The 26,410-nt window shown below is 40.9% G+C and overlaps 1 protein-coding gene across 2 annotated transcripts in view; it reads right to left on the minus strand.

Annotated features, from left to right (window-relative positions):
* Zfand3 (zinc finger AN1-type containing 3) overlaps window positions 1-26,410 on the minus strand; it is a 234,702-nt gene that overhangs the window by 42,306 nt on the left and 165,986 nt on the right. For both annotated transcript variants that reach the window (XM_036167965.1, XM_036167964.1), the window contains one exon: window positions 7,777-7,842. In XM_036167965.1, coding sequence (XP_036023858.1) covers window positions 7,777-7,842 — 66 coding nt within the window. The remainder of the gene's footprint in view (window positions 1-7,776; window positions 7,843-26,410) is intronic.

The raw sequence follows: 26,410 nt of genomic DNA on the forward strand, positions 1-26,410 counted from the left end.
TAAATTTTTTTTTTTAAATGCTCTAAGTGTGTTCATGAACCTAAGCAAACTGAATTTGCTCAAAGCACAAGGACAGGAAAGGTTCAAATTCAAGGGTCAAGTGTTTCCTTCATCCACCCCTTCCCCCATGCCATTCTAAAACAGCAACAAGCCACATCAGATGCTAAGCTATAACACAGACTCATGCAACTGGGGGCAGGACAATGTTGCTCCCATTTAAGGGCACAGTTAAAAACAAGGACGTATTCCCTGGCTTTTTCTGAAATCCATATACCATATGTGATTTTTAAACTCAAATGCCCAGCATCAAGTCATCCACGTATCTAGCCTTAGTCCCTCATTTCATTCGCTAACACAAACAATTGAGGCACACTGACTAATAGAAAAACAAGCCAGTAATAACCAATACAAAATACAGCATAAACCACTTCCCTTTACCTTCTCAGCTATTAAAACCCACATCCTGGCTGGAGTCAGCCACTATGACATACCATCATAGACTTCAGTGGGAAGTACTTATTTAATTGGGCATAACATGGCAAGGTGGTACAATTAGGAAAAAAATTTGCAACTTTGTCAAATATTTTATATTCATTTTGCCCCCCAACTCCAATGATCAAATGAACTCCCTGAAGACCTAAGATGATGAATGCACAAGGCAAAAAATTTGTTAATACTTTTTTCCTTGCCATGGCAGATTTACTGTTTTGATCTTTCTTCAATGGTTACATTAAATGCAAATAAAAAAGAAAGGTTTATATCTTCCCTAATATTCTACTGATGGGAACTTGCGTATTACATAAGTAGGTCAAATTTCTAATTTTCTGTCTCAAATGCTGAGACTGCAGACCTAAGGATGAGCTCTATCTGGAGAACCAACAAGAAAGAAAAAGTGACATACAGTTGAGCTCACACCTGGAGAAGAGAGGACAGGATGTTATTTTTTAGCAGAGCCACCTATGGTGAATACTACTGACTACTACAGCTTGGATCACTGACTTAGTTTTTCAGGGTCCAATGTACCAGTTGAAGTGTTTTCATGAATCCTGACTATGTGGAGTTCAACTACACAACCACAGGTTCTGTGAGATGTGCAGGACACCTCTGATTCAACACGCGCCCCCCCCCCCCTTTAGCTTCTCAATCAGTTGAAAGGATTTTATAGTAGGTAACACATGGCAATGGAGTATTCCCTTTAACTGGCTTCTGAACACTGATGTGAAGTGCATTTAGCACATCAGTCTCCTCTTAACTCCCAGGTGGAAGGGGCTTCTTCTACCTTTGTCAGAACACACAATAGTATCACAAGCAGGCTTCCTAAAAGAGGGAAGAAAAGGGCTAGGGAGGAAAAAAGAAACAATGAACAATACAAGGCTATTCTAGTCATGTCATTTTGTCATTGAACTGAAAGGAAAATAGATGACCCAAAAGGATAAACATGTGTAGGGAAGAGGAGGAGAAAACCTAGCAAGCCAGGCTAAACTGCAGAGACAGTGCTTTCTGGGAAAAGTATCTTGATGTTTAAAGGGACAGTTTCTAATTCCACGTGCTTTCATCTCAGGCCCCACAAATAGTTATCTTACTGGCTACTCTACTAATTATAACTACACTTCAACATACAAACAACACTTTAAAATCATCATTTTTCAAGTGTGTTGGGAGTATTCTCTCTTTAACATGCATGCTGGAAGAGAGTAAAACGGAAGTGTGGATACAATGGAGAAAGTCTGCTGGCTGTGGGCTCCAGTCAAACCTGCCTGTCAATATTTTTTCATCTAAACTTCAAAGAAAAGAGGACTGTAAAATAGAAGGAAAAATGCCTTATGGGGTCGTCAGCTAAAGAGGGCTTTCCCTTTCCCATATGCCAAAAGGTCTACTGGATACACCTAGTGCACCAGGTGGGAGGCCCTGAAGAATGCAGCCCCCTGAATCACTGCTTAAAGACCCTGCTATATAACAGACTTTCTCCAAGGCAATCTAAAACCAGGCATGGCTCCCTACCCTACCTCTTTGTCGAGGATAGGTGTTTGTTTGTTTGTTTTTAAACCTGCCTCAAGTCAGAGTTATCTGGGAACAAATTCAGTTGAGAAATGCCTCCATTCATACTGTCTGTAGGCAAGTCTGTAGGGCAGTTTAATGACTAATGATCACTGTAGGCATAGGCAGGTCCAGCTCACCAAAAAAGACACTGCCTTTGGGCAGGTGGTCCTGGATGGTATAAGAAAGCAGGCTGAGTGCACCAGGAGAAACAAGCCAGTAAACAATACTACTGCTCCACTGCCTCTGCTCCAGCTCCTGCCTTGACTTTCTTCAGTGGTGGAGTGTGACCAGAAAGTTGTAAGATGAAATAAATCCCTTTTCTCCCCCAAGTTACTTTTGGTCATGGACTTCTATCACAGTGATAAAACCCTAAGACAATGTCCACTCCAATTTCAATTGTGAGGTTCATGAGTATCACACCCCAGAAAAAAGGACTTTTCTTTTGTTGTAGGTACAAATAAATCTTTAAACAAGAAAGCCTGAGAAAAAGCCGAGCTTCCCACCTTTCCTACGAAACACTTCAACCCCCAAAGTAAGGCCACATGGGTTTCTACATACAACTGGTCCTGCGGAAGGACGCTGGCCAGAGCTACAGCCACCACCCATGCTTTCGGTGCTGCGTGGTGACCAGGGAAGATGAAGGACAAGAGGAATTCTTCTCGTGGCTTGTTGCCAAGGAAGCAGACTCTCCTTTACAGCACATCTGATCTGGGCAGGATGGTTCTGAGAATTAACAAGGAAACGTGTACAAAACACCCAGAGCTCTCTGAAGAAATGTGGACTCTGCAGTCATCTGTAGGTGCGGTATGCTTTCACACTCATTCTCTAGCAAAGGCAACCCAGGACACACAGAGCACCTTTTAGCCCTTTGCTGACAGACCCTTTAGTGTTCAACCAAGACTGAATAACCTTTCACTTATTCTTTTCTGATTAAAAACCAGCATTATCACAATGCTGCTTATTTTTACCTACCAAGGGTTACAGTAAATATAATAATAATAATAATAATAATAATAATAATAATAATAATAATAATAGAGGCAGGGGGATGGCTCAGCAGTTAAGAGCACTTGACGCTCTTGCAGAGGACCTGGGTTTGGTTCCCAGCACTCAAATAGTGGCTCACAACCCTCTCTAGCTCCAGTTCCAGGGGACAGGATGTCTTCTTCAGGGCTCCTTGGGCCCAGTAAAACATTTGGTGCATATCCATATATGCAGAAAAACAAACACAAAAATAAACATAAAATAAATCTTAAAAAAAAAAAAAAAAGTTCTGCATGGCTAAAACCCAGATTCAGAAAGTCTTTGCAGCAGCTCAATGAGTAGAATTGATCTTTAATTTGCCATTTAGGGCTCCTATTTGCAATCTGCATCTTAGAGCTACTACAAAGGATTTCCTGTGTTCTGTCTCCTCCCTCTCCCTCTGTCCCACCCCTTTGCTCACAATGATGACTGTAAGCCAAGCCATCTCTCTATCACCACCACCACCGCACTTGCTGCCCATCCAAGTTATAACATTACCTACCCGAGCCTAACGTACTCACTTAAAATACAAACTGAGATGCCCTATGTAACCACTCAGGCCTTTACTAGGCCAGACAAAAACAAGTCTAAAGCTGACCTTCAGACCCAAACAAAACAAAAAACCTTTAATAACTGCACAATCCATATGCCTTTCTATGTTATTTATGTATACATATACACCTGGCTTAAAAGATTATGTGTGTGTGTGTGTGAATTTACAAAACATGAATTTTAAATGGCTGAGATAAAGGCTTTTATTAGTGTTCCTCATGTCTTACAAACTACATTATGTGCAAACTTACTCACAGACTACACCAGTGCCCTTATTCACATACTACACCTGTGTGTCTTTAGTCACAGACTACACCAGTGCCCTTATTCACATACTACACCTGTGTGTCTTTAGTCACAGACTACACCTGTGGTGATATTTTATTTGTATGTTAATAAACAAAGTTTGCCTCGAGATCAGAGGTCATAGCCAGAAGAAAGGAAAGAGGGAAGGAAAGAGGGAGGGAAGGGAGGGGAGGGGAAGGGAAGGGGAAGGAAGGGAAGAAAACCAAAAAACTCTTACAATTTTCAATGAGTAACAGAAAAGGTGTCTGAAGGGCAAGGCTCCTCCCTTCAAAGTTTCCACCATTTAAAAAAAAAAAAGGAAACTCAATGACACACCTTTAATCCCAGCACTCAGGAGGCAGAGGCGTGGGGATCTCTGAGTTCCAAGACCAGCCTGGTTTACAAGACAAGTTCCAGGACTACACAGAGAAACTCTGCCTCAAAACAAAACAAATGAAAAACTCAAAACTCCTTAGAGACTTCCATTAAAATATGAGTATCTGAAGAGAGATCCTTCAGACACCCTTCTGGAAAAGGGCCAGGTAGGGGTCAGATACCCAGGCACAGGGATTACCTCTTGTGGTAAGAGGGGGAACCTGGCATCATCCATGTGGTATTTGTTGGTTTTTTTATAGGCACATAGAATTAAAGAGTTATAGAGTTTGAACCAAGGTTTAAAGGAAAACCACTATTATCATTACCACCTCCTCCTCCACCACCACCACCACCTCCACCGCCACACCACCACACTACCACCACCACCACCACACTACCACCACCACCACCACACCACCACACCACCACACCACCACCACACCACCACCACTGAGCTCAGGTGTGGTGGTGTGTGAAGATGGAAAGGTGATACATCAGGTAAAGTAGAGATGCTGGGGTGTTGGAGAAGCCAGGAGCATGAGATGTCATCAAGAAAAACTAGAGCCACTGTGAGGAGCTTGTTCAAGGAAGAGACTACAAGGGATTGCAAATGGCAAAGCTGCCCAAGTCTGCTGGAGTTCAGAAGATGCCACCACAAATTCTGAATGGTGGACATGCTGCTCACAGGTTTGGCATTTTCCCGGCTGGTTTTTTAACCTGCTTTGGACCACCCTTTCCTTGCTAAATCCTCGTAACTCCCTTTGGAAAGATGTATATGTAATCTGTTCACCTGGATATTGAAGTTTGCTTGCTGTCTCAGATGAGACTCTGGAGTTCTGAATTGTGCTAAGACTGTGGGGATTTCTGAAGGTGAATTGAATACATTTTAAATTGTAGGTTGGTCATCTGTCTTTAGGGACTTGAAACAGTATGCTATGGCTGCAATTTAAAATGTCCCCTATAGACTCGTGCTTTCAACAGTCTCCAGCATTTGTGCTATTTGAAATTGGTGGCAACTTTTCTTAGAACATGGGGTATGGAAATCAGTCACAAGCAGAAGGTCTTTAGAGGCCTTGCCCACATCTGCTACCATCCAGTCCCTGGCTCACAGTATGCACTATGTAAATAGGCTCTACTTCACACATCACAGCTTCCTTGCTATCATGGATTGACATCTTTCTGAAACCAGGAGCTGTTGTAGAATATTATTTTAAAGTGTGTTATTTTGTTTATGCTGCATTTGTTTAACTCTGTGAAGCTGTGTTACTGTCAGAAGTGAATGGACAATAGCATGACAGGAGAAAGGATAGGCAGGGCTGGCAGACAGAGAGAATATATAAAAGGAGAAATCTAGGAGGAGAAAGAAAAAGAGGCAGAAGGTAGACAGGATAATTTAAAATAAGAAAAGCTGGCAAGAAACAAGCCAAGCTAAGGCTGGGCATTTATAATTAAGAATAAGTCTCACCAGGCAGTAGTGGTGGTGCACACCTTTAATCCCAGCACTCGAGAGGCAGAGGCAGGCGGATCTTTGTGAGTTCGAGGCCAGCCTGGTCTACCGAGTGTGGTCCAGGAAAAGTGCAAAGCTACACAGAGAAACCCTGTCTCGAAGAAACCAAAAAAAAAAAAAAAAAAAAAAAAAAAAAAGGAATAAGTCTCGTGTGTGATTTATTTGGGAGCTGGGTGGTGGGCCCCCCAAAAGAGCAAAAGAAGCCAATATAAATCTTCCTTCCCCTAATTTATTTCCACCACATATTTTGATAACATTAAAAAATACTACTGCAGTTATAAATAATTAAACAATGAACTATTCAACAGCTACTATGTGAGCTGTGTACAATACTCTTCTTACACGGAGCCTTATTAGTCCTACTTTATAGATGATAAACAACTTTGAAATGTCGACTTACTTTTAAAAGGAACAAAACAAACCACATTATATAAATGGCTAAAAAAGCCAGGCAGTGGTGATGCATGTCTTTAATCCCAGCACTTGAGAGGCAGAGACAGGTGGATCTCTGACTTCAAGAGCAGTCTGGTCTACACATCAAGTTCCAAGACAGCCAGAGCTACACAGAGAAACCCTGCCTCAAAAACAACCAACCAACCAAACACACACAAACACACACCACTGAAACCTGGTTTTAGAAACTGCATTTTTAAACTACATTACTAAACACTGTTACCAAATCTGTGTTTTGGTTTTTCTAAACTTCAATCGATGACATACTTTTCTACTGGGGGTTGGGGGGGGTGGCAGTGTGGTGGCACAAGCATACAATAAAAATGTGGTAAGTAGTAATATGATGTAATGTAATACAACAGGTTTTAGCATCTGCAACATTGACATTCAAGTCCTATCCACAATACTCATTAGCAATCTTACTCAGGAAATCCACTCAGTGTCCTAAGTACCCAACATCATTTCATCTATGAAAGAGAAATGAGAACCATCTTGCAGAACTGGTCTCTCAACCTCTCACTGGCCAATGAGGACAATAGAACTCACTCTAAGGCAACTGTTCTGTACCTCAATCAAGCAGAGAAATGCACTTCATCTGGTAGAGCTCGTTCACTGCGCACAGAAGTAATGATAGCATGCTAGGACTATCACATACACCTGTCTCAAAGCTGGCCATGTGGAAGAAAAAAGTAAAATCAAATTCTTTAAGAGTTCAGCACCTGGATGTGACTGAGTCTGCACAAATACGGTCTGCATAAACATCCACAGCAACCATATTTACAGGAGCTAAGTCCTTAAAGCTGCATCTGAAACAGTTTCTATTGTTTCTGTTTGACAGTTTTAAAGGACTAAATTAAGTTATGAAGACCATCTTGACTGTGACCTTTAGAAAACAATATAATATGAATACAAACCTTGAGATATTTTAAACAGCAGGTAGCATTACTAGAAAGGCAAACCATTTAAAATAAGCCATAGGCTAAGGGAGCAGTGGGCATTAGAACTTCTTTGTAAAGGGCTACAAGATTCATGACTTCATGCTGAATAAAAATATCACAGATGCAAAGATACTTGGGGCATCATCAATCTGAGAAAACTGGTTTCAGCAGACACCATGGCTTTACCAACAAGTAATTTCCTAAAACTACTAAGATACTGTAACAAACTGGTACTTACTTCTGTGATAATGCTTCCTTATGCTTTCATCATTATTTTTAGGAGATCCAGGACTTAAGACAACTGGGCAATACTCTGCATTTCACATCTTGTTTTTATGTCTTAACATCCTTGTGATATTAGCAAGCTGGTCGATTTCGATGCCCACTTACTTGGAACCAGCTACCAGCACTATTCAGTCAACAAGACTCCTAGAAACCTCACTCTCACTTCTACTCAGACTTTACCCAATCCCAAGTACAAATGTATCATTTTGTAATTGACTTGGGGAAAAAAAAAAAAAGACAATCCCCTGGAGTATGTATACCAAGTAAGAACCAGTGGCTAATTTCTGGGAAGAATTCAGGTAAGGATGGTGTACATACCTGCACCACAGGATCTTTTGGTTGGTGTGATTAACGAGACATGAGCTGTGTCTGTGCATGGCCCACCTAGAAACAAACAAACAAACAAAATACAGGCCCATCAGTCAGGTACCTTCCACATGCACATTAATGCCACCATGAATAAGAAAGAGAAACCTACAGAGGACAGGCTCCACTTGCAGATATGCTGGGAGTGGCAGCAAGGAGGTGATGACCTGCATGGATTCCTTTAAAGAGCTTGTATTTGAGCTTAGCAATGGTATCCAGAGTCCCAGCCTTTCTACAGAATAACGTACCTTTTATAAAACAATCTGAAGTCTCACATAATGTTAAGAAGTTAAAGAATAAAAATGTAATTAGAATTCAGATCCAGGAGAGAAGAAATTACCCAAATTTTAGGGAAATGACTTCTTCCACTAAGCAACCAGGGAAGCATGTGTCCTTTTTCAATCTCAGTGGTCATTATATTTGGAATTTACTGTAAAGCTTGCCTTACTCAAAGAGCATTCCCTAAGGAATAGCAAAGGGCTTATCAGAAGAAATAAGGATTGTTTTAGTATATAAAGAAAATACTGCTGATCAAGGAGGGCTATTTCCTTCCTACTAAGAAGCATGGACGAGGTGTCTTCATGAGGTCTTGGTGGGCTCAAAGATTTGGTCCAGAGTGTGAAGAGTTTGGTTAGCAGAAGGCAGCTTGAACTCTGCAGGATAAGGACTACCAACACAACATGAAGTCAATACTGACTACCTCTCATCAACGGCTATGGCCCGCCTTGGAAAACAGGAAGCTGCTGTACAAATATGGATGCCAGTATCTCTCAACTTGCCCTGTGAAAGCAATATTGGTGACCACAAAGGAAGAGAATGCATAGGCAGATGTTATGTTATTCTGAAAGGTTCTTTAAGTGACTGACTAGCAAAGGAAACAGTTAATTGGCACAGTTTTATATCATTATAGCATCTATGACAAGAGTTTATATGACATAATGGCAACAACCCTTACACGGTATAAGTCACAGAAGGAACATATGTAAGGAAGGAAGAATCAAGGAAGTGTGCTGTTAACTTCCAAAAGCACTTGACAAATACCCACGGTGTACCAGACAGGTTAGTCCCACAGAGTTTGCAATCTTATTAGGAAGACAAGCTTTATGTACATAAGAACAATACACAGCAGCAATAAATGGCTAGACAGAAAAGAATCAAGTGCCAAAGCATCAAATAGATATTGAATGTCACGTGCAATTAAGAGGAAGAACATTCACCACTGGCCAACATCACCTGAAAAATGCAAGAGTTTGAAAACGCAACAAAAGTTAGAAAAATTCAAAAGACCAATTAGAGGACAGGGTATTTCAACTGAATGTTTATTCCTACAAAGGTCACCTTCCCCAGGGAAAGCTTAAATACACTATAATCTGAGATGCTTAGAGGGCACCTGAGATTGAAAATGAGCAACAGGCAGAGGCAGTGAGCCAAGCCGTACGCAAACCAGACAGTGTCCATGTTCTCCAAACTTCTCTGAACTCTGACTTGTGGCTCCTGTACTTTGTTGTTCTTACTGGCAGCACCCCATTTGTGGGACACAACAGGCTTTTCTCGAAGATGGCATCTGCCACTCTCATCTCTTTCACAATAAAAAGCAACAGTAAAGCTGTCACTAGCCAAAGGGGTCATGAACCATCTCGGTAAAAAGGCTTCATACACTGTGAGGCTTGCTATTGGGTCTCATCACCTTCTCTTTCATGAAAATTCCTGTCATCTGTCACTGTCACCTGTTTGGTCATGACTACGTGGACATTGGACATTTAACAATGCTGGTGGATTTAATTAGGGAAGCAAATGGATTTTTAAAACTTTTTAGTGGAGGTATAATATAAAGGGACTGCAAAGAATAGAATACAGGTTGAGAATCCTTTATACAAAATACTTAGGATTTAGATGTTTTTAGTGGATTTTGGAATATTTCACACATAATGTTATCTTGAGGGTAGGAGGTCCCAAGACTGAACATCATATTCCATTATACTTCACCCAGACCTTGTACACATAACCTGAGCTAACTGTACACAGTGTCTTTAGTGGCCCAAGACATGAGATCAAATGTGGAATTTTCTCTTATGTCTTGTGTCTCCCAAGCATCTCTGATTTTGGAGCACTTTGGGTGTTTGGATTAGGGACACTGTTTTAGCCAGTTTTATGTCAATTTGACACAATCTAGAATCATTTAGGAAGAAGAAACCTCAACTAAGAAAAATGCCTCCAACATAACAGCCTGTGGTGCACTTTATTGATGGATGATTGATGTTGAAGGGTCCAAGCCCATCATATGGGTGGTATTACCTCTAGCCAGATGATAGAAGGAAGCAAGCTGAGCAATCCATGAGGAGCTACCCAGTAAGCAGCACTCCTTCACAGCCTCAGCATTAGTTCCTTCCTCCAGGTTCCTACCCTGACTTCCCTGTATGATAAAGGCCTCTCAAGCTGTAAGATGAAATAAACTCATTCCTCCTCAAGTTGTTTTTGGTCATGGCGTTTAATCATAATATTAGAAACATAAATTAAGACAGATGTTCAAGCTGTACCAGAATGAATTATGTAAGATCCAGGTTTGATTCCCAGTCAGGAAATCCAATGCCCTCTTCTGGCCTCTGCAGGCACTAGGCACATACACAGTGCTTATACATACATACATACATACATACATACATACATACATACATACATACATAGAGAGAGAGAGAGAGAGAGAGAGGCAAAACACTCAAACATAAAATAATTTTTTAAAATACAGACTCCTAAGCACTGAATATGAACTCTTGATGGAACAAGCCAAGCAGGAGACTTATGTATATTTCTAAGCAAGCTGGATAAACCACAAATACTAACAGTCCAGTAGTTATAATATATGATGGATTTTCTTTAATTCCTAGTTCAGTATCTGGCCAGGACCAAGGGTTCCCACAACATAGTAAGCTGTGGAGAAATGCTGTGGATATCACTTCTAATTGGCCAGTGGCCAGGCAGGAAGTATAGGCGGGACAAGAGAGAAGAGAATTCTGGGAGGTGGGAGGCTGGGGAAAAGAGATGCTGCCAGCCACCGCCATAACAAGGAAAATATAAGGTACAGGTGAGCCACGAGTCAGGTGGCAAAGTATAGACTAATAGAAATGGGTTAATTTAAGACAGAAGAACTAGATAACAAAAAGCCTGCCACGGCCATACAGTTTGTAAGCAATATAAGTCTCTGTGTGTTTACTTGGTTGGTTTTAAGCGTCTATGGGCCTGGCAGGTGAGAGAGAGTTGTCCTGACTGTGGGCCAGGCAGGACACTCTAACTACAGAGAAAAGTCAGTGAGAGTGTATCAGAATGTTTTCTTAAAGGACAGCAATAAACCATCCAGGGAAACTATGAGAAGGGAGAGACTGTGGAATCAAAACACTGAGAGAAATGTCTGGAACTCATGAATTAACACTCCATGCCTGCAAATGCCCAGGTAATTATCAAATCAAGGAAATTTTTACCTCTCCTGAAGGTTAAGAGTTTACCCTTTAAGCTGGATGGTGGTGGTGCACACCTTTAATTCCAGCACTCGGGAGGCAGAGGCAGGCAGATCTCTATGAGTTTGAGGCCAGCCTGGGCTACCAAGTGAGTTCCAGTAAATGCGCAAAGCTGCACAGGGAAACCCTGTCTCAAAAAACCAAGTTTACCCTTTAAAAAAATTACTCATCAATGAATTTCTGTAGGCTTTGGCAAAAAATGCAAATAACCTCCTAGCTACAAAGCATAGCTCAATATGCATCACCATACAAGTGTTCTCCAGAGGCTTGTTAAGCCAGCAGCCTAAACCAATGTATTCACTCCATTAAAGTACAAACAGAACCACAGTTGAGCCAAAAAAAAACCTGACAGCAATAGTTAACTGGCAATGATAATATATTGCAGTTTTGATAATTGGGCAATATTATAAATGGAAAGCTTGAAATTGGCAGACAGTAATTTATGAAACACTTTAAAACACAGATCAAAAGCTGGTGAGTACCATACACACATCCTATAGTAATCATGTGTCATCCAAACCACATACTCTTGAAGGAAAAAATAAAAAGGACTACCCTCTAGAGAGGATAATATCTACTCTTAATTAATTACAAATCAGTTCTTAAAACAAATGTAGGTAATTATGGGAAGGGTTTCTGTTAACAACAAGAAAAATATGGTATGTGTCTCGTGTGGTTCCAATAAACAAAATGGTACTGAGAACTGCTGGCAAGGGTCAAAATGGAGGTGTCCACTCCACCAAAAACAGGACCTGTGTTACTTTCTGGAATCTCTAACACCCAAGGAGCTGCCACATGTACCTACAGCACACTGTGAGCTCTGCTCCATTCTTGACCATCTTTATTCTCACTAAGAAGCAGGATACAATTGTGAGTAACAAAGGGTGAAGTGAGGAAGTCATTGTACAACTGTAGGTTAGGTAGGAGAGGACAGGAAACACAGAAACTAAATACATTTCTAAGCAGAGGAAATTACAATCACGATCTTGTGAAACCACAGAGGTTCAAGACAACTGGTGATGCCAAAAAGGCTTTAATATTTAGTGCTTACACTTCCAAGACAAGTAGCCCAGACGCTAGCAGAGACCAGTGTGTGTCTCACTGAGCAGCTCAGAGGACCCTTCTACAGGTATAGGAGGAAATTTAGTGCAGAGCACAGAGCACTGCTGTCTAGGAAACCAGGAGGCTCATGGAGTGATCACCATGGCACAAGCTGCAGGCACTGCCATCAATTTTGTGTTACATCTGCAGCCCGTATTATGGCAACTTCAGAAAGACAACTTTTGACTGTTTGTGTCTATGTTAAAAAAAAAAAAAAAAAAAACACAAAATTTCTTGTTTAATATGTTGGGCTCTGTGCAGGCTGGTTTTATGCCAACTTGACACACACACTAGTGCCCTCCCCCATCAATTATTAATTAAGAAAATGCCTTACAGCTGGATCTTAGGGAGGCATTTACCTCAAGTTGGAGATCAGCCTAGGCTATACACAAAAGCAGCCTGAACTGCCTTTCAGCCAATCATCATGTATGCTTTTTGATTTCCTTTGCTAAAGTGAATAACTAATTTTTCCAAGATCCTTCATTATCTAGAGGTGTTTAATAACAGACTGTCACACTGCATTTGATGTTATATTCAGAGGACTCCTTTCTAAAATGCCAACTTTCTCAACTGACTTTGTAATTTAACGCTTGGGGGAGCCTGTAGTTTGTAATCAGGAAGTCTACATATTCTTTCTTTTATTCCAGGGTTGTTTCTATGCTGGTATTAAAGGTGTCACATGTAATGCAGGCCCACATGTGAAATGTCAAGAACACTATGAAATGCTATTCCTCAGCTGTATTCCCAATAAGCAGAAACTTTTTTTTAAATAACAAATCCAACAGAGCAGCGGATTTTCCTGGGGAAACAACTGATTTCAGCTCTGTGAATTTGAAGGCATGCAACAAATTTGCGTATTCATTCACTGTAACCCAGTGGTTCTAAACCTTCCCAATGCTGTGACCCTTTAATACAGTTCCTCATGTTGTGACCCTCCAACCGTAAGATTATTTTTGTTGCTACTTCATAACTTGTAATTTTACTACTGTTATGAATTGTAATATATATTTATCTGTATTTTCCAATGGTCTTAGGAAACTCCTGGGAAAGGGATCATGACCCAGAGGTTGAGAACCACTGCTGTGACCTGTTAAAAAATCAGGACTACACAAAGGTATGCCATTAATTATCAACATTCACATTTCATTTAGAGTGAAGTAGCAGAATTCTGAGATTTTTTTTTCAGTCTCCTATAGTTGTTGAACATATCACAAAGCCGTGTTCAAGACACCTCACAGTGCAATCAATTCCACAGGCCATCAGACTCCTGTGACTGGGGGAAGAAGAGGGCACTGGCATAGAGGACAGCCACACTTGGACGAGCGACGCTCTCCAGTACTCAAAAACCAAAGGCAAACAAGTATGAAAAACAGTTTTTCTCCTTTACCTTCAAGTGGAGAACAATCTACTCTAACAGGTTTTGTTCGAACAGCTGCCATGGCTGGTTATTTTTGGTCCTGCTCCCACAAGCCTTCACTGCCTGAAGTTTAACCATGTCCTGAAGAATCATCAGAAAAAATGGGCTGTCAAGGAGTCAGTTAGCTAGAATCACCAGATACCCAATAGCCAACTATTCTACACTATCAGCCTTCCAAGGAAACTGCAAAACATTAATACACAAAAATAGCCAGTTCTCGAGCAGATTTACAACACTTCAATTTTCTTCCTTAATTAACATGACATTTACATAACAGTATCTAATTAATTCCCAACGAAAGGCACCGTGAGCTTATTAGCAATGTATCATCCGTTTCTAAGCAGCTGGTCAATCTCACTCCACATAGCCCACACTATTTACTTTGCTACGGCTCACTTTCTCAGGCTCACCATTCTAAAGGTGACCTCAGACAGACCCAACAGCCATAATTCTCTCTCTTCTCTAGAGATTCAGAATTGCTTGCTGATGAAGCTTTTCAAAGCGGTAAGGGGATCTGAGCAATGCAAACATAAAGTTGTATCTTGCTGTGGTCATGTTAAAAATAAAAACTTACAAAAATACTCAAATAATCTACTTCTTGAGTAATAAAATAATCTCTCTCTGAACGCCTTCAACATGTATGTGGTGATTTAAAACACCAAAGAATAGATATTAATAACAACCAGGGACATACCAGGCTGCAGAAGAACCAGTCACCTTTCCAGAAAAGCCCTCCCCGCCTTCCACAATCACCCTCCACCTGCAATTCATGAGTTAGTATAACCAGAAAGGACATGCCTAATCTATCTACATAACTAGGTCTGAAAAGGTCTGCTGATTAAAAACAAGTAAACATAAAGATATAATGGGTGGGAATCTAAGTTAACAGAAAACGAACACAGATGATAGCCCTCACATTTCTCCAAATGAAACTTCTAAATGGAACCATTTTTAAGACATGTTACAAAACTTAAGTGCTGATCTCTCTGTCAGAAGTTCTAATCATAACTTGCTATATGACCTCTCATAAACCCCTAACTTAGATCTGAATGGTATAAGGAGATTTTCAAAGTGGGCAAGGCCTTACTATTGGCATCTTACTGATTATATTCAACAAAATAATAGGACTATCACATCCCACCTCCCTAATAATTATAGTACTGGACGTCTCTGCAAACACTGTGAAATGTGTGTGTGCAGTTACCACCATGTTTGCTCACTAGAAATAAAATTCTTCCACAACACCTTCCCATGGAGCAGCACCCAGACCAAATGAGTTAGGAGTGCTCCCCACACGCCCAGACTCATGGATCCTTCCGAGGAGCACTATGAGCGGCCGTGCTAGGATTGGAGGAGCTATGGAAGGACCACTGTCTCCTGGTCTGTGGTAACACCAAGGTCAGGAGCCACAGAGGCAGAGGTGGTTCAAGCCATCTAGCACACCAAGTGTTCAAAAAACAGTTTTACACCAGATAAAAACAATTCAAGCCAAAAACCATGGGATAAATGGAAGAACTGTGGTGGTATATTGTGTATCCTAATAAACTTGCCTGAGGATCAGAAGACAGAACAAACCACTGGATTACACATAGAAGTCAGTCAGTGGTGGCACACACCTTTAATCCTATCACTCAGGAGGCAGAGATCCATCTGGATCTCTGTGAGTTCAAGGCCACACAGGGCTACATGAGATTGATCCAGTATAGGAGAGAAACAGAGCCAGGCAGTGGTGGCACAAACCTTTAATCCCAGCACGTGAGATCTCATGCCTTTGCTTGGGAAGCACACAAGCCTTTAATCCCAGGAAGTAATATGACAACACAGAGAAAGGTATATAAGGTGTGAGGAAACAGGAACTCACTCTCTTGAGGCTGAGGATTTTGTAGAGGTAAGAACTAGTGGCTGACTGCTCTGCTTCTCTGATCTTTCAGCTTTCACCCTGATATCTGGGGCTCTGGGTTTTTATTAAAAGACCATCTAAGATTTGAACAACAAGAACTGTCCTACTAATTAAAACAGTTGATTTTTTACAACATTTACATGTTAATCTAACATGACAGTTCCTAAACTTTCAGTCCTCAAGTAATCTTTATATTTAAAATGATTGAGGATCACAATAAACTTTGATTTACATGTACCATACTCACTATCTAAAATTTAAAAACACAAAAATACTGATATTTCATTTAAATTAACAAAAACAGTTACATTTGAATATGAAAATATTCTTTTATGAAACCATTATTTTAAAAAACTTGGAGACCCAGGATTAAAGGATGGCGTTCAAGTTCTTTGCTGCCCCTGTGGCGTGTCTGCTAGAGCTCCCCGCAAAGGGCCGCACTCTTACACCAGTAAGGACACAGAAGGACTTCAGAGATCCTGAGAGGGACACACCAGGTTCTCAGACCTCAGTTTAGAACTCCCGGCACGGCACACAACAGTGGACCCTAAGGTTGACAGATTTTTCCAATTCTCCCACACTCCTCTCAAACCAACCCTCTCAGGTTACTCTTGGCAGAGATTGATCCATGCATGCAGTGTAAATACACTGGGTTGTTTTTTTTTGTTGTTGTTTTTTGTTTTGTTTTGTTTTACTATCTGAAACTATGTTAACATGTAAGTAAATAAAGTAAAGTGACATAAATCCATAGTCACCATTTTATCTAGTTTGGCTACAATGTTTCATAGAACTTAACTGGCTCTAGGTAAGCAGCTAAATGTGTTCAGTATCAGTTCTTCAGGATGAAAGTGTGGCAAGCCTAAGAAATGAAGCAGTTAACTGAGATGTCATCTTGGGGATCAAAACCAGAGCCCCTTTAGGAAAAGTTAAAAAAAAATAAAAAAGTCATTTCTAATTTTAGACACTGCTTTTGTTTCCTCATGACAAGGCACATCTAATACGGATATGGAAATCAGGGCCTGTCATTGTCTAATTTAGGCTCTGATTCTGACTATTTACAGGTTTACCTACGGCCCAACTGGGATCTGAAAATCTGCATTTCTACCATCAGCACAAGTATGATTTTCATAACACTGCTGGAGATACTCAGCATTGGGAGATTTCTTTTCCTCCTTTTTCCTTCAAAAAAAAAAATTAACAGACTGAAAAACTTGTTCAGAGGTTAAAAGCACTTGCTCTTGCAGAGGACGTGGGTTTGGTTCCCAGCACTCACATGGTGGCTAGTCACAATTGTCTGTTGACTCCAGTACTAAGGAGATCCAATACCTTCTTCTGGCCTTCACAGACACTTCACACACATGGTAGACACGCACAGATGCAGGCAAAACACCCATACATATAACATAAAAACAAATAAAATAAAACAAAGGTAGTAAAACCATTCTCATAAATCTTGTCTTCATTGGGAATTGCAAAAAGCTGGGGCACCCTCCTCAGAAAAGGATGTGACTTGTGTATGCTTTTCCTAAGAGCATTAGGAAGAACGAAACAAAACATCTATCCAGACCACAGGTGCTATCCCATGGAACTTAGAAAAAAACCATGGATGCAGGGGCCTTTCTCTACCTCACTGCTCAGTCCCTCCAAAGCCCACTGTACTGTCAGTAGCAGTGTTCTGAGGGGCACTGAATGAAAGGCTCTACACACAGGCTACATTGCCAGGTCTTAGGGAATTGTCTTTGCCATGAGTGGCTAGGAATGTCACAATCATGTAGTCAAAGGACTGCACTGGTATTTTGAAATTTTAAAAATTCTTTACTAAAGTGGCACTCTGATAATGGACCAAAACGTGAAACGGCTTAGAAAGCGATGGAGAAAATGAGTATGAAATATAAAGTTACATGGTTTTTTTGTTTGTTTATTTGTTTTTGTTTTTGTTTTTTTGGTCCTGGCAGCCCTGAGTTTTCAGAGAATTGCATAAACACAAATTATATCTCTACAAAGATAAACTAATGACCTTTAACATACCCAGGTAGAGCCCTCTCTCAGGACTTTTCTGCTGAACATTTGCCATAAATAAAGCTTGGATTGAGTTCACAGTCGTCAGTGTGACCACACTCCCTGTACCTACACAAGGCCAAACAAACCAAAACAGCAGCACAGGCTAAACTGGTGTGACACAACATGGTTGTCCACGGTGGCCTTTACCTTTAGATAAGTGCAGAGCACTTAATCAATTAAGAGACTCTTCTGAGCCTCTGGATTTGCAAAAGGCTGGTCAGTGGCAAAAGCACTTCAAAACTGAGTCTGATCAGCAGTAACTGGACAGTTTTACAGCCATCAAGGAAGACTATGGAAACAAACCTTTTAGGTTTCAGACCTTAGAGACCCTGAACAGTAAGTATTAGAAGCTTGTCTTCTTTCTTGCAGAGAGGAATCTAAAAGGGGAAATTCAGAAGACAAAAGAAAGACCCATGAGCAGAAACTTCCCTGACAAGAGGCAGGTGGCTACCCACACAGGGTCAGACGGGCAACAGAGACATTTGTTACTAATACTCTGAGATGAACTGTCACAACGACACACACATACTTCAAAATTTATGTCTTGAGATTACTGAATTTTACCATTAAACATTAAATGTGTCATTATATATTATTAATAAATTAAATAGCAGCTACTTAAAATTCAAGCAATGAAACCTTTTAACGTATCAAAACAAAGTGGTTTTTTTGTTTGTTTGTTTTGAGACAGTGTTTCTCTGTGTAGCCCTGGCTATCCTGGAACTCACAGAAATCCACCTACCTCTACCTCCCAAGCTCTGGAATGAAAGGCATGCACCACCACTGCCCAACCATAAAGTAGCTCTAAAAAATACCGATATTAACAATCCAACTTCTCTACCTAATTAACTAAGAACTGACAGAGCACTGCCTGGACAAGTACCATGCCAGGGGCTCTGAAGTCGAGTAAAACAGAATAAACACCTGAGGCTCAAAGCTGGTAGAGAGAGATCCAAGTTTAGAAGGAACAACAAAGACAATTGGAGAGCGAGTGTCCCAGATAAGAAGTCCAGGAGTCCCTTGATGGAAACAGTCAAGGATGAATGCAACAATTCTGAGTGGAATGGTTCTATGAATGCCGGGTAGACTCTGGGCGGGGCAGAGGAAGCACTAGTTCTAGCAAGAGCAGGCAGATGAGCCACACTGAGGGCTAGTCTGACACAGGACTAAGAATCTGAAAGAGGACATGAATTTGGGAGGGCCACGTATTGTTGGGAGGTGGAGGATTTGGGGAGGGGGTGAAATGAGAAGTGAATAAGATCAAACTACACTGAATGTACGCACACAATTCCAAGAATAACAATATTACTTAAAAAAGAATCTGGATGCCCACACTAGAAGTGGCGAGTCAACAAGAGAACTTCCTATTCCAGCATGACTACCACTGGCAAGCGCATCTGACAGGTTGTACGAGGAAAATACCAGAAGCAAGAAGAGATTAAAGATATAATCCTATGAATTAAAAAAAAAAAAAAAGTGGCAATAGCAACTTCCTAGATTTAAACATTTTTCAATCTATTAAGTACTTACAGGATCATAAAGAAAGACAAACAAGGAACCATAAACAATAATACAGGTAACTTAAAATTAAAATTTAGGGCTGGGGGGGGGGGTTCAGTTGGTAAAATACTTGCTGTGTAACCATGAGAAGCAGAGTCTAGATGCCCCAGTACTCACTTGAAGTCAAGTTGCTACAAGAGCCTGCCTGTAACCCCAGCATGCAGGAGGCAGGCAGAATCCCTGGATTAAGCTGGCTAGCTAGACCAGCAGAATATGTGAGCTCTGAGGTCATGACTCAGCCTCATGAGCATAGAAGACATACAAGACAGAGTACAAATTGAAGATGTCAATCTTGGGTCTCCACATACACCCCACCCACCCTGCACACTATCCTTCAAGATCCCCCCAAAGATACTGCAGAAAGCATCCAACTTTGAATCACTGTGTTTTCCTATACATATTCACAATGAAGTTTCATTCATAAATTAGGCCCAGTAAAAGATTAACATGAACAGTAACGGCATAGAAAACTTACAGTTGCAAGAGAACTGTCAATTCAACTGTTACTGGGGTTATGTGGCTATTAGTAAATACACTGAAGGTCCCTTGGCGTAAGTACTGAAAACTACAGCAGTCAACTTGATAACCCAGGCCATGGTGTCTGCAGGCAGCAGCACACACAGCATTGTCAAGTAGACACAGGAAGGACTCCTGGGCAGGAGAAAGTGGAACTACACAAAATACACAATTTGAGAACTGACTTACCCAGAACACGTGAGGCATTCCTACACACAAGCAAGGTTGGGGAACAAACTAAGCAAAGGACATGGACAGGCAAATCAGCCATTTCTGTTACCCAGAATTTGAAAATGATGTCGTCATACTTCATATGACTACTTGAAGGCAGGATTTGAAGTTGAGAAAGAGGGAAGAAGAGCAGCAGGCGGGGAACTTGAAAATGGTGGTTTTGCTTTAGCTGGGCATTTTGACAAGTTAAAGGTCAAATGACACTGCAGGTACTTGAACAAGGTACAGCAGAAATACTCTGTACAGGGCTGGGGATTTAGCTCAGTGGTAGAGCGCCTGCCTAGCAAGCACAAGGCCCTGGGTTCGGTCCTCAGTGCTGAAAAACAAACAAACAAACAAGAAATACTCTGTATAAGCAAACACACAAGTCCTAAATCCTGACAAGAATTACCTTAAAGATCATCCACAATGATTCCTGAATGATAGCTATTTTATTCAACAAAGCACATAATGGACATTACCAAACTGCACTGCAAAGTATCAATCCTTTCAGAACAAGGCCCTAATGAAAGCAGCATGCTTTGTAGAACCAGCCTTAGGCTTAATAAATAAATATACTACAGGAAAAAAAATCTTTAAATTAAAATCAAGAGACATTTAAAGTTTGGGCATTCTTTATTACGAGAGAGAATCTTCCACTTTGAGACTATTATATATCAGAAAAGCTCCATCTGTTGTATAATTATCTCTGATAAACGGCTTGATGCTTCGAGCTTCATTAGAGAAAAAGGGAAGAGAAAGGCGCACACAGAGAGAACTGTAAATAAATCGTCCCTCCATATTTCACTTAAAACCAGACCAGCAGGAAGTCATAAAATATTTTTAATAGGTAATATTTTCCAAACACTTTACTGGAAGCTGCTAGCTTGCTCTGTCCAATATCTGCCCCACTACAGAAGCCACTCTGAAAAGGGGCAAACTGGCTCCCTTTAGAGATTACTAGAAATTTAACTGGAAAATTAAATAAAAAACTAATCTACTTGGTGGCAGTGATATTCACTTTGCAGAGAGCAGATCAGGCTTTGCTAGAATCAACAACAGACTATAAAGGAAATGGAAAAAGACATTCCAATCTAGGGATGATGATTTACCTCTGTAGTTCTAGCATGCAGGATTGCAAATATGAGACAAGTCTAACGAAGCTCACTGGTGACAACACCCACCACTATTTTTTAATCCCTGGTAAGCTAAGGTGTCACCAGAAACAAGGTTCCAGGGAAGCAAAGTGCATCTTGCTCTACCAAAATAATTTAGGCACAACACAAGAATGTTCTTATAGCATCATTTTGGGAATTAATGTCATATATTAAAGGAAAACTCAAGACTTTGAGACCAGCCTGAGCAACTTGTCTTAGTTACAGTTACTATTGCTAACAAAATGCCATGACCAAAAGCAAGCTGGGGAGGAAAGGGTTTATTTGGCTAACATTTCCACATGTAGTTTATTACTAAAGGAAGCCAGGACAGGAGCTCATGCAGGGCAAGAACCTGGAGGCAAGAGCTGATGCAGAGGTCATGGAGGGTGCTGCTTACCAATTTGCTTCCCCTGGCTTGCTCAGCCTGCTCTCTTATAGAACCCAGGACCATCAGCCCAGGGACGGCCCCACCCACAATGGGCTGGGCCCTCCCCCATCAATCATTAATTAAGAAAATACCCTACACCTGGATCTTATGGAGGCATTTTTCTCAATTGGAGTTTGCTCCTTTCAGGTGATTCTAGCTTGTGTCACGTTGACAAGACTAGGCAGCGCAGCAACACAATCAGACTCTGTCACACAGCAAAGCAAAAACCAAAACTCAAACCATAGGAAGACGTGATTCAAACAAACAAGCTAACAAGGTAACTTAAGGAGCTAGAAAAGGAACAAACCAATCAGAAAAGTATTAAGGAGAGGAAGAACCAAAGCAGAAACAAAATTAGGACAAGAAAGTCAAATCAACAATATTAAAAATAGGGGAAATTAGTCAAATAAAATCAAAGATAATAAAAAGAGGTATTTATTACTAAAGATGACCTAGAAATACAAAGGATTAGTAGGAACTATTACAAGTAACTATTCACCCACAATCTAGAAAACCTAAAAGGATGGATAAACTTCTAGATAAACCACGGAAAAGAGAAAAATCTAAATTAATCAACAATGAGTAACACTTAGTAACAAAAAAGAACTCACTGCTCAATTTTACCGAACCTCTAAAGACTATAACACTAGACATTCTTAACCCACTCCACAAACTTAAAAGGAGAAGGAATTCTCTCAAACTTATGTACAAGATCACATTACCTTTACACCAACGCCAGACAAGAACACACACACACACACACACACAAAGAAAATTACTGACTATTATCTCCGATGAACACAATCCGTAAACCTTCTTAGTACTTTAGTACTTAGTACAACCCCAACATATAGCACATCAGAATGATTATAAATCATGACCAAGACCTGCATCTGAGTACAGATGGTTCAAGATGTGCAAGTCAGTGAGTGTGTGCATCACACAACAGACAAAGAAAAGATAGTTAATAAAATTCAAGAGGTATGGTGGTTTACTGAGGGAGGAGGACTGTTGTGAGCTTCATTCAGATTCAGGCCAACTGGGTTATAGAATGAGACTCTGAAAAAACAGTAACAAAATCAACCATTTCCACAGTAAAAGCTCTGATTAATTAAGGCATATAGAAAGATTACATCACACACAGTAAAGGTCATGTGTTCCAAACACAAAGCAAACAACACAGCCAATGGGGAAAAGTCAAATCCACTTCCCCTAAGGTCTGAAGACAAAGAGTCTATTACCAACACTGTATGGAACTGTAAGCCCTAGCCAAAGCAATTATGCAAGAGAAAGACAGACCATCCAAACCAGAAAGGAGGTAAATTTAACCATCTGTAAATGACATGACCTCATAGGTAGAAAGTTCTCAAGGCTTCACCCAGAACAATTAGAATTGATAAATTCAATAAATGTTCATGACACAAGATCAAGTTAAAAAACAACAACAGTGCTTCTTTATCAATAAGAAACTTGCTGAGAAAGAAAGTAATCCATTCACAATAGCTACAAAACAAAACAATATAAGATCTAGAAATAAATTTAACCGAGTATGTGCATAATCTCAAAACACCAGTGAAGGAAACTCAAGATACAGAGAAAAGGAAGAGAAAGAGACACACCTCCTCTCAAAGAAAGATATCCCATATCATGAGTTAGAAGCACATTGTTCAAATGACTACACTACCAAAGCAATATGCAGAGTATTCACAATCTCTACCAAAATACTAACAGAATCTATTTCTTCACAGAAATGGAAAACAAAACAGAAAATTCTTACATAATTCACAAAGTATCTACACAAGCCAAAGCAACTGTAAGCAAAAAGAACATACCTGGAGGCATCATACACTCCAAAAAATGCTCACTCCCAAGTCAGCATAATGCAGGCACAGACCACCAGCACAGAATAAAGAACTCAGAGAAGGCCACCACCTACATGAACACCTAGTGTGCTGTGGAATAATCCTTTTGTATACTACAAAGATTTGTCACTGGGACTGGTTAAATATAAAGCTGACAGGCTGGTAGCCAGGCGGGAAGTATAGGTGGGACAACAAGACTAAGGATGCTGGGATGAAGGGGGGCAAAAGCAGAGGAAAGAGGAAATGTAGGAAATGAGGTAGCAAGCCTTGAGCCATGTGGCAGAGGGAAGATAAGAAACATGGTTTAACTTAAAGTTAATAGTTATCTAGTAACATCCTGAGCTACTGGGTGAGCATTTGTAATTGATATAAGCCTCAGTGTGTTTTGGAGCTGCTGGCGGGACAGAAACTCCCACCTACACTAATGGAGAAAGAAAACCATCAATAGATACTGTTGGGGAAGCGGACACTCACTGCAGCAGGACTGAACCAGCTGCTCAGCACCCTACATAGAGGAACATGACAAAGTAACTAGGCTGGGAAAGCAGGAAGTAACAAACAGGATGACATCAAACCCAAAAGCTTTTAACTGCAAAGGCAGCCATGGGCACAATTCAGAAATAACCTACTAGTGGGAGAAAACGTTTGCAGAGTATCTTTTAGTTAAAATCCAAACGATAAGGAACTCAACTCCAAAGCAAGCAAAACTTCTCAAAAGAAAATAGAAAAGTAATCTACAAATGTGTGGGGGGGGGGGGGGGGAGAGCCATTACTAAAAATCAGAAAAAATGCCAACTAAACTACAATAAGACACCACTGTTGTTTAAAGCACTGTTACCATACAAGTAAGAGGGGAAGTGAATATTGGTGAGAATATGGAGAAGGTGAAACTTTCATACTCTGCTTGTAAAGTATGAATTACTGTCCACTATGGATACAACATGGATGCTGACAACTCCATTATGGTCTACATACAAAGAAAAACTCACCATGCTTAAGAGAAACCTGCATCTTCAGGGATCAACTTGGGTGTCCATCCCTATACAAATGAGTAAAATGTGGTACATACACATAATGGAAAATGCTTATCCATTAAAAAAATGAAGGATATCCCATCACTTGCCTGCAGAACATTAAGTGAAATCACACGCACTCACTCATACACCCACCGCCGCCGCCGCCACCACCACCACCACTTCTTCCCACTTAAATGAATGTGGATACTATTTAATTTTTAAAAAAGGAGGAGGAAGAGGAGGCTGATTTCATATAAGTAGAGACCAGTGCTTCCCAAATGCAGAACACAGGTGTGGAGAAGGATGGTCAGTAGGTACGGAGGATACCTGCATAGTATCCTTTATCATAACTGGATAACTACAGTTGACAATATTTATTTCAGGGAGACTTACTGAAGAGAAAAAAAATTTGCACATTCTCAGCACAAAGCAGTGTTTGACATGAGGGCTGTGCCAATCACTCTTCTATGCATCATATACTATATGCATGCAGGTGCTGAGACATCATGCTGTATGCAACCAGTATGGCCCCACCTCTCACTGGCCCTAGGATAGCTGACCCTACCCCTTGCTGGAGACTGCAGCATGAGATATTCCCCACCAACACTTGGGGAGAGACAGCCCCACCCCTCACCACAGGCATGAAAGAGCTGGCCCAGATGGCATGGGCCTAGGAGAGATGGCTCACTCCTCCCTCACTAAAGGGAGCAGTAACAGTGGGCCAAACTAACCAGCTCAGCTACCACCTAGACCCACATCCTGGGCCTTAGGTTGGCCCACCCTAACATCTACCCCATCTATGACCTGCTGTTGCATGTGAAGGGACTGATCCTGAGGAACAATAGCCATAGGATCTCCGTAACGGGGCAACAGCAGGATATCCTAAGATTTTTGGTGAGGGTCCAGTGATGATGGTGTGCCAGAGGCCTTGAGTCATTCCAGACCAATGACTCATTGCAATGAATATCTTACAGGTGGGGTGTTGTGTGATATTTTGTGTTCTGACAAATAAGCTGGCCAGGAGATCAGATGGCAGAACTATTAACCACAGAGGCCAGGCTGTGGTGGCACATACTTTTAATCCTACAATTTTGCAAACCTGGGCTACAAGGCTGAACCAGTCTGAAAGAGAAACAGAGCTGAGTGGTGGCAGTGCACACCTTTAATCCCAGCACTAGGGAGGTGGAAACAGGAATATAAGGCAGGTGGAGACAGGATCTTCCCCCCAGTTCAGTTCAGTTCAGAGAGGGAACAAGTTTCTAGTAGCTGCTGCTCTGCTTCTCTATCTTTTAGCTTTCACCCTCGATGTCTGACTCCTACTTTACAGAGAACTATGAGGATGAAATGACTTAGCCTGTGGAACATACTTGGAATAGCATCAGGTACCTGGTGACGCACCTACATTAGGACTGCTATGAAAAGTCCTTTCATTACTATCTGAATTTTGTTTACAGTGCCTTGTTGAAAGGTTTTCAAATGTTTATATACTCTCCTACAATCACACACAGCTTGGGAAGGAGAGCTATTTGTGCCCAACAGACAAATGTTTGTTCAAAGTGTTTGTTCAATTTGACCTTTACTGTATTGTTTAAGACAACAGTTCTGCCAGGAGGTGGCAGCATACACCTTTAATTCCAGTACTCGGGAGGCAGAGGCAGGTAAATCTCTGTGAGTAGGAGGCCAGCCTGGTCTACAAAGCTAATTCCAGGACATCCAGGGCTACACAGAAAAACTCTCTGTCTCAAAAAACAGAAAGCAACTCTTACTATGTTTCAGTTGACTCCCCCCCCCAATTTATTTATTTATTCATTCATTCATTCATTCATTCATTCATTTATTATGTATGC

Source organism: Onychomys torridus, chromosome 18, assembly GCF_903995425.1.
Source record: "Onychomys torridus chromosome 18, mOncTor1.1, whole genome shotgun sequence".
Classification (NCBI taxonomy): Eukaryota; Metazoa; Chordata; class Mammalia; order Rodentia; family Cricetidae; genus Onychomys; species Onychomys torridus.